This window comes from Fusarium subglutinans, assembly GCF_013396075.1.
Source record: "Fusarium subglutinans strain NRRL 66333 chromosome Unknown NRRL66333_c0000049, whole genome shotgun sequence".
In the NCBI taxonomy this organism is placed as follows: Eukaryota; Fungi; Ascomycota; class Sordariomycetes; order Hypocreales; family Nectriaceae; genus Fusarium; species Fusarium subglutinans.
Genome location: NW_023502112.1, coordinates 1 through 12,253, shown reverse-complemented (window position 1 = coordinate 12,253; position 12,253 = coordinate 1). Strand labels below are relative to the sequence as shown.

Below are 12,253 nucleotides of genomic sequence, written 5' to 3'. Positions count from 1 at the left end.
AAAGGAAGTTGTGGTGTCGTTCATAATTTTGCCTTTAGTGGCGTGGTATTTGTAATTTCAGATACAGACAAAATCGCCAAACTTTGTTAACCCCAGTTACTCCAATGAAAAAATACCAGACGGGAAAGCTTCTACTCAAACACAAATGGCATCGTCAGCCCAAACTTCAAAAACCCCAGTAATGGTGCCACCGTGGTCTGCTAGGCCGGTAATACTCCACACCCTAGATATGCAATGGTCGTGATGTTCGTAGAAATCGTAATATGGGTTTTTGTAGCATACTCAGCACCTGGATAGATGCTCACAATTAACGTATTGGCCATTTATAGTCGCTTAGTATGGAGGAGGGAAATTATAGGCACCCGGCATTGGTGGCGGGATAGCCCCAAAGTTAGGTCGCCTCATTTGAGGGCCGGGAGTTCGGCGATCGGATCGGGGCATGGGAGGCTCTTGTGGATGCATCTGGCCTGGATCGCCACGATATCCTGGAGGTGCTACTACGGCAGAGGCACCGGGAGGGGCAGTACCGCTTCGACGATTCACTTTTCGCGAGTTTGATAATGAGCCCAATGGCGGATCCTTTACAGCCGGTTCATCCTCCGCCGGTAGTGTGAGTTCAACAAGTCCAAAGAAATATTCCAAAACTTCAGGATACCGTTGCACGCTCGCTTGCCAGTCTTCGTCAATGCCGCGTTTGAGGGACGCTTGCGCTTCAGCAACTTGTGTCGGATGAGGCGGTGCGTGGTAGTAGTGATAGGCGTGGGCAGTAATTCGGTCCATATGCGCAGCATGGGCAGTTTTTCGTTGATCAGTTAGGAGGCGGAAGTATTCAAGTATGTAGTCTTGTGCATGTCCTCGGACCCAAGAACTATGAATTGACAGTCAGGACTGCTTCGCAGCGTGATGGGAGGACAAAGTTATGTACCGTATTTCATTGTATATCGACCGCATCATGCGATCCTCGGCTTGTTTGACAGCAACGTCAAGGCCCTTAGCCTCACACTCGCATGCCATGTTGGCCGGAGCGTGGCATATCGCGCAATCAGGATCCATCCTGAAAATAGACTTGCCACTGTAGGGATAACTTCTGGGAAACATCTTAGCTGTGATATCAGGCGAATTGGTTCACGCCGAATTAGAGTGGGTGAGCGTAATGCAAGAGATGGCCAGAAAAACAATATTCATCTACGGTCAACTCATAACAACAACGTGAGATCCCCCTCCAACCCCGCAGATGTCTTTCATAGGGTTGTATGTGCGGGAGAGAAGACCAGCAATAGTGAGATTGAACAATGAGAAGACAAGAAATTGGGAGGGAGGTAGGAGGTAGGGATAAGGATAACAGAGAGAAGTTAAAACGGACCTAGTTAAAAGGCACGAGCCGTGTTAAAGTCGATTGACGGCGTGGCGGTAAGGAGATAACGACACTGGGTTGCAAAATGGTCTGGTTTGCCCGTCGAGAACCAGCTTGGGAAGGCGAGCTGCTGTTTCGCTGGAGCCGTATGTATGCTGCACTGCAAGCACCAGCAGCTCTCGGGGGTCAAGCTGGAAATGGAGGGAGAAACTGAAGAGCGAGATGGAAGAAGTCGCGTGGGGAAGCGAAGGAAGCTATGTGGAGAGATCGAATGAGAGCAGGCCGACCACGTCTACAGTCGTGGCTCGAATGCGGGACCACGGATCGTATGCAGGCTGGCCCAATGGCTTCGAACTGGTACAAGGGAGGGGTCGATGGCGGCGAACTGTCGTTGGGTGATTGTGCGGCTCATGTGCTTTCTGCTAGGAAGGGTGGTGTTGACGAGCAGTAGGTAGTACACCAGATGGAGGGGTGAGTGGGACGTCAACGAAGAGTCAAGACGAGAGTTGACCGAGAAAAATATGCGAGGCTTGACGTGAGATATTGTACTGCAGAAGAGACTGGAGCTGGGTCGACTGGCGAAGTTCAAAGAATGCAAGAGACAGCCGGGTGTGACAAATGGGGTCATCGGTTGGGTTGACGGTGGTAAGCCAGTGAGCATCTATCAAGAGTCGACGAATAAAGGCAAGGCCAGTCGTTAAGAACCCTAGCAGTAAAGAAGACGGCGAGGGAACACTGAAAGGCTGATCATAGACACACAAGAGGCTCTGCTGGCTTTATCCATTGCTGCAACACCGATTCACCGCATTTTGGCGTCAGCTGGCGTTTGTTGTTAAGCTCGGGAAGCTGGGGCTAGCCCAACGCTGGTCAAATAGCAATGGACGCCAGCAACGAGCCATTCTAGGTGAGCTGCAGGATCCCGTCGGGGCGAGGCGAGACGAACAGACAGGGGAGCATCGTCGACGGAGAGTTGTAGAGTTCAAAACGTTGGCTTTGTTATCGGTGATCTTGAGCACAAATATCAGAAACTAAGTACCTAGTCTGTTGTAAATCGCATACCCGCACTTGTACAGCGCGTGGGTGGCCGTTTCCTTCATAGAGCGCTGGAAGTGAGGTCCGTGAGTGTGATACGGAGATGGCCTAGTGGCAACTTGCTGCGACATGTCGGAAGGACGAGATGTTGACATGGCACGAGATTGAAGGTATCACGACGTGAGTATTAGAAAGGAGAAATGAGATGAGGAGAGAACGAGGCCTTGTAGCTCTTAGCACTGCCTTCCTTCGTTAGTCCTAGCTGAGACCTGAGGCATGGATCCAAGACGGCGGTTGCCTTGTAGGTTGGTAGTAGGTTGCTCTGCACGGAAGTCCTCTTTCCTTTTTAGGACTTACACGAAAACCACTTCATGATGAGATCCAGCGCTGCCCGATTGAGATCAAAGTACCTGAGAGAAATCAATGCCTGGAATTATACCCTAGCTTAATTGCACAGAAACCATAGCCTTGCCTACTGAAGGTAATCAATTCAAGAAATTGCTTATATTATTTCATCCATCATCTGCTCGGTCATACTTGAATCAGAGACTCACACAAGGACCTTATCTAATCAGCAACTCCAAAATTTCGACCAAGCTCAAGGCAAGACATGATCAAAAGATGTTCAACATAACAGCTTCAATTCTGCACCAGAATTGCCGCACAATTCTTTCATTATGGCCCCGCGGTGCCCGACTTTGTCTTCGACACTCCTACCCTTCCTCTACCCTTCGATATTCCTGTCAAGACACACTCTCGCCAGCACAGCAGCTCTCCGACGTCGCTTCAACTCCACCATTAACGACCTTCCAGAGTCCCGACTAAACCCTGCTCCGGACGACTATGCGTCTCCCAGTTTCTCGGATAAAGCTTTCTTAACTCTAGATGCTGGCAGAGGTGGAAACGGCTGTATTTCTTTTTTGCGAGAAGCATACCTTGCTGAGGGCCCTCCCAACGGTGGCGACGGTGGTCACGGCGGCAATGTCTACATTCAAGCGGCGCATGGCGAAACCTCACTGCACAAGTTGGCGCGCAAGCGATTTATTCGAGCCGGCCGAGGCAAGCATGGACAGGGAAGTGCAAAGAGCGGAACACGAGGAGAGGATATCATTATAACTGTGCCTGTGGGAACAGTAGTCCGTGAAATAGAGCGTGAGGATCCGGTGCTCGACGAAGAGATGGATATGCGCTTATGGCGCGCTCAGCAGAAACAAAAGAGAAAGGAGGAACGCATGGCTGCTCTGGAGCGAAAGCAGAGGCAAGAAGAGAACGAGGAGGGTTACGAAGAAGAGGAGGAGGAAGAAGAGGTCGAAGAGGAGAATGAGGAGGGCGATCAAGATCCCGAGCGTCGCAAGTGGCTTTTATATCCCGGACTGTCTAAGACTGACATCAAACAAACCGTCTTTCCTCGATTGCCTAAACGAACTCGACTTCTTAAACAACCGCCTCCCACCATCCATCTCGACTTATCTCGTCCTACGCCAAAGCCAATCCTTCTTGCAACTGGAGGTATTGGTGGTTTGGGAAACCCCCACTTCACATCCAGGGCGCACCCTCGGCCCATGTTTGCTACTAAAGGCGAAGAGGCTGTTACCATGAAGATTGAGCTTGAGCTTAAGCTCCTTGCTGACGTCGGCCTCGTCGGCCTTCCTAATGCTGGGAAAAGTACCCTCCTTCGTGCCATCACAAACAGCCGTACTAGAGTGGGCAACTGGGCCTTTACAACGCTGCAGCCCAATATCGGCACGGTTGTTCTTGATAAGTATTCTGGTCGGCCAGTAATCAAGAGTTATCGCCGCTATCCTGCTCAACTGGGTCTGCCTGAAGCAGTCGACACCGAACCACGCACTCGTTTCACGATTGCTGATATTCCTGGTTTGATTGAAGGTGCGCATCTTGACCGTGGCTTAGGTATTGCTTTCCTACGCCATGTCGAGCGCGCTGGTGTACTCGCTTTCGTCATTGATCTGTCTGCTGGTAATGCAGTCAAGGCTTTGGAGTCACTCTGGCGTGAGGTTGGATTATACGCACAAATGCGTGACGAAGAAGAGGCCGACCGCGCAATCGAGTCACACATTGACTGGGATGTCACGTCGGATATGGACGGTCCCATGAATGTGTCCCCAGGTATGACGAACGATGAAGAAGATTTCAGTTCAAAGCCGGGACTACAGATTGCTGGAAAGCCATGGTTTGTCGTTGCAACCAAGGCTGACTTGCCAGAGACACAAGAAAACTTCAAGGAATTAAAACAATACCTTGACAGCGTCACAAAAGGCGAAAAGCCGCATCCAAGCGGCGTAGCGGATGCTTGGACAAAAGACTGTGCTGTTATCCCAATCAGCGCAATAAATGGTCAGGGCGTAGATAGAATTGTGCATTGGACTGTGGGATTACTAGACGAGTAGACGAAGTTTGGAAACACCTTGTATTATACCAATTTGTATCAACATTTCATCCCTGGTCATGATTCAAACTGTAACAACACCAAAATAACATAAAGCAATTGTACATTGACCCATTTTTAAGCCGTTTCCATCTTCTCCTCAGCCTCTACTGGCCCCGTTGCTGGCTCTTCGGGCGAGGGAAGATCCGCAACATCCACTTCCTCTTTGGTATCATCACCAGCCTCGGCCTCCTTGGCGTCTTGAATGGCCTTCTGGTTCTTCTGCGCAGCAATGTTGATGAGCGGGGATGTATCGTTAAAGATGCGCAGTAGCATAGCAGATCGATCCTCCTTGGGAAGCATAAGGTTGAGAGAGTGTATGCTCTTCCAAAGAGGGAGAGCCATACGCTCTCTAAAGTCGGGGTCTGTACCGTCAGGCTCAACGCGGAGAACAGCGCAACCCATGCCGATATCTCGGACACGCTCGCCAATCTCGTCGAAGCGCTCGTACTTACCATCGTTGATGCGAGGGAACATCTCGATGAGAAGCTTGCGGAAGGTCTCCTTGTTGTGGAGGTGCACAACACGGGGCTCGCCGACGTAACCCTGGAGGATGGGCATACCCTCGGCCTGGATACGCCATCTGCAAACATCAGCGGAGGGAGCGTCCTGCTTCATGTACATGCGGACACCACCATGGATGAACTTGATACCACGGCCTTCGTTCTCGATAAGGATATCGCGGAGGAGTGCGCTGGTGTAATAGATAGCCTTGGCAGGCTCACCCATCTCGTTCCGGACCATGTACCGATCGTCGGGGAAGCGCTTAGAGATATGATAGAACTCCTTAATGCCCTGGACGGTGGGGTGCGAAACGTCCAAGTACTTGAAAGCCTCCTCGACAGGGCCATTTCGGCGAGGCTTACTGCCCTCCTGTGCCACTTGGGCAGCAGGAGTAGCAGCAGCTGAGGGCTCAGTAGACTCAGTCTTGGCCTTTTTAGCGGGCTGATCTTGAGCATCCTCAGTCTCGAGAGGTCGCTTGTTACCGTTAGTAGACGCATCGGCCATAGCAACATCCTCCTGCTTGTCTTCAGCCTTGGCAGGGGTAGCTTCAGCTTCAACGGGAGCCAACTCAGATTCAGTCTTGACCTCGGTCTCCTCCTTGGCAGGTGCCTCTTCAGCAACCTTCTCAGCAGGAGTGGCCTCAGCGGATTCTTCAGTCTTGGCGGGCTTGGTCTCCTTCGACTCGTTCTCGTTCTTAGCCTTGAACTCGGACTTCTTCTCCAAGACAGTGATGAAGAAACCACCAGTGTCTTGCATGTGAGGATAGACTCTCATGCACCGCTCAAGAGGCAAGTCAGCGCACTCAGCACCCTCAAGTCTAGGAAACATAGTCTCAACAACTCGTCCAGGGATAACACCATCAGCGCTCTCCTTAGCAAAATCCTCAACCTCCTTCCAGGAGCTCCAGATACGGGCACTCTTATCCATGATCTTCCAGTCCTTCATTCCGGGGTATCGCTTCAAGTTAGGCAGCTCATTGCTGCAGTCGACAATCTCAACATTCGCAGGACCGCCACACCGCTCAATGGCCGAGACGACCACAGACTCGTTCTCAACAGGGTTCATACTGCAGGTAGAGAACACGACACGGCCTCCAACCTTGAGAAGCTGGAGAGCGCGGACCAGAATTCGAATCTGGGTGAGGTGCAGGCCAAGAGCGCTTCCTGGTTGCCAATCCTTCCAGATGTTGGCATTCTTTCGCAGAGTCCCGTCACCGGAGCAAGGGACATCAGCCAGAATGCGATCGAACTTGAGGTAGGTTGGCTTCTTGCCGTCCTTAGCAGGGAGCCTGATCGAAGGGAATTGGGTAGCATCGTGGTTCGTGACGAGAAGGTTAGGGGAAGAAAGTCGCTTGAGCTGATGGACAAGCATGTGTCCGCGCTTGTAATCGGAGTCGTTGGCGACAAGCATTCCAGTAGCCCGTCCAGCGTCGCTGGGATCGGCTTCGAGGTCGGCCTCAATTTCATCTGTAGTCTCGGCACCAAGATCCAGGCCATCTTCCTGAGCATAAGATCGGAGAACCTTGCGCACGCGGGCCTCCTCGCCCTGGTGAATCATCTCGAGCAGTTGCGCAGCCTTGCTTCCAGGAGCAGCACACATGTCAAGGACGGTCATGCCAGGGCGGAGATCCATCAGCATAGGTGGGATCATGCTGACGACTTCCTGTCGGCTGATGTTTCCGACACTTGTCTCGGAGACCAGGAATTTCTGAAATGCGGCGAAGGGAGGGAACTTGCGAACGACGTTCTTGGGGGTAGTCATCCACCAAGCAAGCTCGTCGGGGTACCAGGGCACAGGCTGGGGAGGCTCGACAGGTCGGCCATCTTGATGCTCGATCTTGACGATCTCGGGGATGTATCTGGTTTGGAGAAGGCTCTTGACAAGAAGGGCGTGACTGAAAGCACGTTGAGGTTAGCAGACAGATTTCGCGTTATGCGAGCGATTGCGGCAGAGCGTACCCTTTAGAGCCGCAGAACCTAAAGCTGTTAGGAAGCTCACGTCTGAGAGCCTCCCAGTAGGCATTCTTCTCCTCTTCAGGCAGCTGGAGGAGGGTGTCGTAGAAGCGCTGGAGCTTCTCGTTCTCCTTGGGAATGGCAGGATAATCTCTCCAGCCACCTCTATCCTGGTTACCACCACCTCGGCCGCCACCGCCTCCTCTTCTGTTCTTTCCCTATGGTAATGTCAGTATAGGTCGCAATTGGGGTGTTGCATCGAGTGTATGCGCACCCTAAAGCTCTTTTTGCCCATTGTCGCAAATGTCTTGAAGTGGTTGAAGCGAGAAAACATTCAATGCGACAAAAAATTTGGACTAAAAAAACGCCCCGCCACTTTTTAGCATGTGCGACGCTAAAAGTATGCAAGGCTTATAGCGGGTTTATGATAGCTTCACTAGTAAGTACTACTTACTACCTTACCTACTAGGTACCTAGGTAGGTAGGGGAGAGAAAAACTTATGACCTTGATCCTAAATGACAAAAAGACCCAGGTAAATTAGTATAAAGTTTAGGATGTCTTTACCACCTAGGTAGGTTTAGGATACCCTTTGCTAAGTCTATTTTAATACTCTATACTAAGGTCTGATACTTTTTGGCTCCCAGAGGCTTGACTAGGAAAGAAATAACTTTACTTATATTCTTCAGACTACCAGCATCGTGACTAAAGACAATGATGACAGAGCCTCCATGACTGTTTTGAAATATGTCGGTTATCCACGTTCACTTAACCAAACAGAGTTAAATACGAGGAATAGGTACTGTAATGGATCCAGCGGAGATGTAGTGAGTAAAGTATCTGATATGAATGTTTATTAAACCCAGCTCCATGGTAGGTTACAAGCCGAAATCGGCACTCATGCTGACCCGACCCTGGCGTTCTTGGGTTAGAGCTGAACAATAATTCTCAATTGTGACTCGACAACCGCTTCTATATCAACATCTTGGCTGAAGAGGTATCTTCGGGTCGTATTTTCAAAGTATTACATGGCTTCTGCCTCTTCATTTCATCCCTTATTCCAATCTGCCACCGCGGTATGCAGAACTAAATGTCGTCGCGACCAAATGGACGACCAGAAGCTTGCGATCCATGTCGTGCACGCAAAGTCGCCTGCGACCACAGACGACCCATTTGTATGCGATGCCAGAGAAGAGGAGACAATTGTGTCTATACAGCATCATCTCTAGCGTCGCGAGTCAAAGCTTCGATTCAGTCTAGTCCAAGTCTCTCACCACAACCTGCCAAGCCGATGGCACGAGACTACGCATTCAGTCCAGGCTACCTTGGTTTTACAAGCTACAACTCGGTCTTCCAAGGAGCTCGAGAGAGTCTATCTCTTTCTGACACGGGCTCTGGAATTCCCAGCCCAGAGGTATCAAACCCTGGAAGCGATGATGTTTGTTTACGCAGCCTGCCTTTGCCAACACAGCAAATGTGCCTTGTTGTACTACGATATCTTCCGGGACGACCAGAAGCACATATGATATTCCACGACGAACCTGGTCCTGAAAACACCACAACTTGGTCTCACACGGCTGTATCAAGAATCATTAAGTCTTTGCGGCAACTTTTTCAAAGCTTTGAGGGCAGTGAATGCTTCGATGAGCAGGTTGCTGATGTGCTGTGCCGCAACACCTCAAAGCCTGTTAACGATACCTTTGATGGTTTTGATGACTGGATAGCCCAGTTCTGTGGGCCAAACATCCGATGGGAATCTATAGGGCTTCTGTGGGCTCATCTCGAAGGTCTTTCAGATGCAATATCCACCCTGAAATATCGTCAGCTTCAATGGGTTGGAGGCAAGCGATCATCTGTTCTCTCACACGATCACATACACTACTGCATTGAGATAGCGCGCCGTTTCACAGCTGGCAACAATATGCTCCTTGATCTCTGTCGACGGCATGCAGCTCTTGGAACAATGGTTTATGGCGATGCTAGTAAGTTCACTATCAAGTCTGGCATCATACACTAATTCTTTAGGCCCTGTATACTGGAACTCGCACAGCCTATGTGTCTCTATCCTTCTTTTCACAGGTCTTCATGCTTCGGGAGAGGCATCGAGGCCAGAAAAACAGCCCCAAAAGCCTTCGTTTTGTGTCGAACATAAACGTCTACTCTATAGCTACATCTTTGCAAATGACAAATCCGAGGTCTCCTTCACTGGTAGGCCGCCACTTCTAAGCCGTCGCTATTGCTCATCAGTGCCGCCCCTGGACCTCCCAGATAGTTGTATGGTATCTGAGGACACGCTGATAGAGGAGTTCAAAGCTCTGGACGAAAGGGGCTGGAATGTGAAGGGTGAGATTTCCAGCAACAGTTACATACGGGCTCGCTACTTGATGGCGTATGTCTTTGATGAGGTAATAGAAGTGGCACTTGGAAACAACACCCATGTCACGCTTGAATATCTGGAGTAAGTTATTCGGTGCGGTAATGTTTGACATACACTAATAGGATAAAGAAATATCAAAGCCCGAGTGATGCAAACATTTCTCGAAATGCCTTCGCATTTGATTTTCAAGTTTGAAGACCTAGATGATCCGCATCTTGACATAAATGTTCTTTATCTGAGAATATTGCTTCATCTAGCTCATCGAAAAGATGTCTTTGTGGTCGAGAGATTGCTTCTTACGCATGGCGCAATCGATGATGGCTCTTTACTTGCAACTAGCTTTGATTTAGTTATGGTCACGGTCAAGCTCTGGATACATAAGAATCGTTTTGCGCCTATGCGGCGGAACTTTGAATGGCTTGTAAGTATCGCCATTCCCCAGTAGTTGTTCATTCTGATTTTGTGGATAGCTGGTAGCGTACGGAGCTCTAGGCGGAGGCATTCTCTGTCAAGAACTACTTCGACCAACCTTCTTCGGAGTTCATCCCTTGAATCCTGCTCTTTCACGATCCAACATCGTACAACAACTGAGCTTGCTAGTTGCTTTCTTGAACTGGGTCGGTCCCAGTTCGCCAAACAGAGTTGTCTGTGGAGACTGCGAAGCAATCATTCAGCGTGTGCTTGATGAGCATTTGAACTCGGAACCGACTGGCAATACAGACCTGGTACCGTTAGGTATAGGGGTTCCTCCGTCTTTAACATTCGGGTTTGAGCTGCTTAATACATTTGAGTGGCTCCAGAACGGCATTTAGAGAGTGTGTAGTGTCGGAAAGTTAATCAAGGAGCCCTAAGGAGTTTTTCCGGAGTAGCGGTAGTCAAATCACGTCACATCAGGAGAGCAAAAGAATCCCATTATGGAAAGCATGTTTTTCTTGAATGCTTTGATTGTCCCCTAACCATGCAAGGGGAGGAAAGAAGACTCGAGACCTCAATCCTAAATGATAAAAAGACTTATGTAACTTAGTATCAGTTTAGAATATCTTTTACTACATATACTGATCTCCTCCACCAATAGAACCAGGGGTCGGCGGGGTATAGGGTATAGCCCGGAGGGGCCTGTAGGATAAACGTACTCTGTTTATCCCACTTGGGAAGAGAAAGAGCAAGCTTAGAGTTACCGAGAAGAAACTTTAGCTATGTAACTAGGCTAAAGCTCCTTACTTTTTCTTATAATATCTTTTCTTAATATAAGTATAGTAATTATTAATATACTTTTTTATATATTTTTTAAGTAATATAGTTTTATTAATAATATTTTAAATATACCTAAGTCCTTAATATAATAGGGAACTAAGGATATTATAATATTAATTTCTTACGTATTATATAGTTATAAAGGCAGTTAAGAACCTTATTTCTAATAGTAAAAGTAATAAAAAGACAAGATTAATAGCTTGCTTTAACTTTAGCTTTTCCTTTATAAGATATTTAACTACTAGGCAGTCTATAGGTAGGAAAATCCCTGACTTTTTAAAGCCTAAGATAATATATACCTTAGTAAAGCCTTTATTAAAAATCTCCTAAAAAATTAAGATTAGTATATAAAAAGAGGGAATTTAAAAAAAAGGCTAAGCTATAAGCCTTATACCTAAAAAGCCCTTATAAAGGCACGGCAGCTAAAGGTAAGCTTTCCCTTCCTTAATGCCTTATAAAGCTTTCTTTAATATATATTCTTTAAATATTAAAATATGCCTATATCTATAGGTTAGAGAATATATATTAAATACAGCAGTAAGAAGGCAATAAAAATATTAAATTTTATATAATATTCTTAAAAGGCAAAGAAGCTATACCTAGTAAAGCTATTAATCACAAGTAGCCTCTATACAGGGCCTTCCTTTTAGATAATTTTAGTATTTAAAGGAAGGTTATATTCTTTAAAGGCATTCCTAGGTTATTTAAGGTACTTATTATAGCTAAAATACTACTTAAAATTAAGGCTATAGCATTAAACAGTAGCTAACTTCTCTTAGAAATATCTATTAAAGTGCTTTGCCTACTATAGCATTATTTTAGTATTAGAAAAGGCTATATCTAACTATATAAATTATATCTAAGAATTGCCCTTAATCTAAGCCTACTCTAGTATTAAAAGGCTTTTAAAGATCAGCTAAAAAGGAGTTATATTACCTGTAGCATTACCTATACTAATAACTATATAGCTTTCTTAATTAGCAAGGGAGAAAACCTCTATAGATAACTTCTTCTTTATATATATAACAAGGCATTCCACCTGCTTACGCAGTATTCCTACTCTAACTCCAGCTTAGTTAGCATTCCAGCACTCAAGGGAACTCATACCCGCACAACCGGTAGTGCGTTTAGGGTCACGTGCTATTGTGCTATCCGCACAACCCCCCCCCCTATCTATAGCTAGCATTTTACTTTAAAGTAAGATATCTCTTTAAATAAGTTATATAAAATATATAAAAAATATATTAGTATATAGCCCTAAACGTAGGCTACTTAACTAAATAAAAGACTTTTTTTTAACCATTTTAAATAATAAAATATAAATCTTTTAAATTAA

At 47.2% G+C, this 12,253-nt stretch overlaps 4 protein-coding genes across 4 annotated transcripts; 2 read left to right on the top strand and 2 right to left on the bottom strand.

The window, feature by feature from the left end:
• Positions 1-333: 333 nt before the first annotated feature.
• On the bottom strand, positions 334-1,053 carry FSUBG_5137 (serine threonine phosphatase; the record flags this gene model as incomplete). The annotated part of the gene is made up of 2 exons (XM_036683201.1): positions 334-868; positions 926-1,053. 2 exons carry the CDS (start codon positions 1,051-1,053, stop codon positions 334-336), a joined length of 663 nt encoding a protein of 220 aa, XP_036539318.1.
• A 2,010-nt stretch (positions 1,054-3,063) lies between these two features.
• Positions 3,064-4,794, top strand: FSUBG_5136 (GTP-binding protein OBG; the record flags this gene model as incomplete). Its single annotated transcript, XM_036683200.1, has 1 exon — positions 3,064-4,794. One exon carries the CDS (start codon positions 3,064-3,066, stop codon positions 4,792-4,794), a length of 1,731 nt encoding a protein of 576 aa, XP_036539317.1.
• A 116-nt stretch (positions 4,795-4,910) lies between these two features.
• Positions 4,911-7,583, bottom strand: FSUBG_5135 (methyltransferase; the record flags this gene model as incomplete). The annotated part of the gene is made up of 3 exons (XM_036683199.1): positions 4,911-7,230; positions 7,295-7,506; positions 7,563-7,583. The coding sequence occupies 3 exons, from the start codon at positions 7,581-7,583 to the stop codon at positions 4,911-4,913; spliced, it is 2,553 nt and encodes an 850-aa protein (XP_036539316.1).
• A 793-nt stretch (positions 7,584-8,376) lies between these two features.
• FSUBG_5134 (uncharacterized protein) lies at positions 8,377-10,475 on the top strand (the record flags this gene model as incomplete). The annotated part of the gene is made up of 5 exons (XM_036683198.1): positions 8,377-8,461; positions 8,516-9,268; positions 9,312-9,744; positions 10,003-10,084; positions 10,134-10,475. 5 exons carry the CDS (start codon positions 8,377-8,379, stop codon positions 10,473-10,475), a joined length of 1,695 nt encoding a protein of 564 aa, XP_036539315.1.
• Between the last annotated feature and the right edge of the window lie 1,778 nt (positions 10,476-12,253).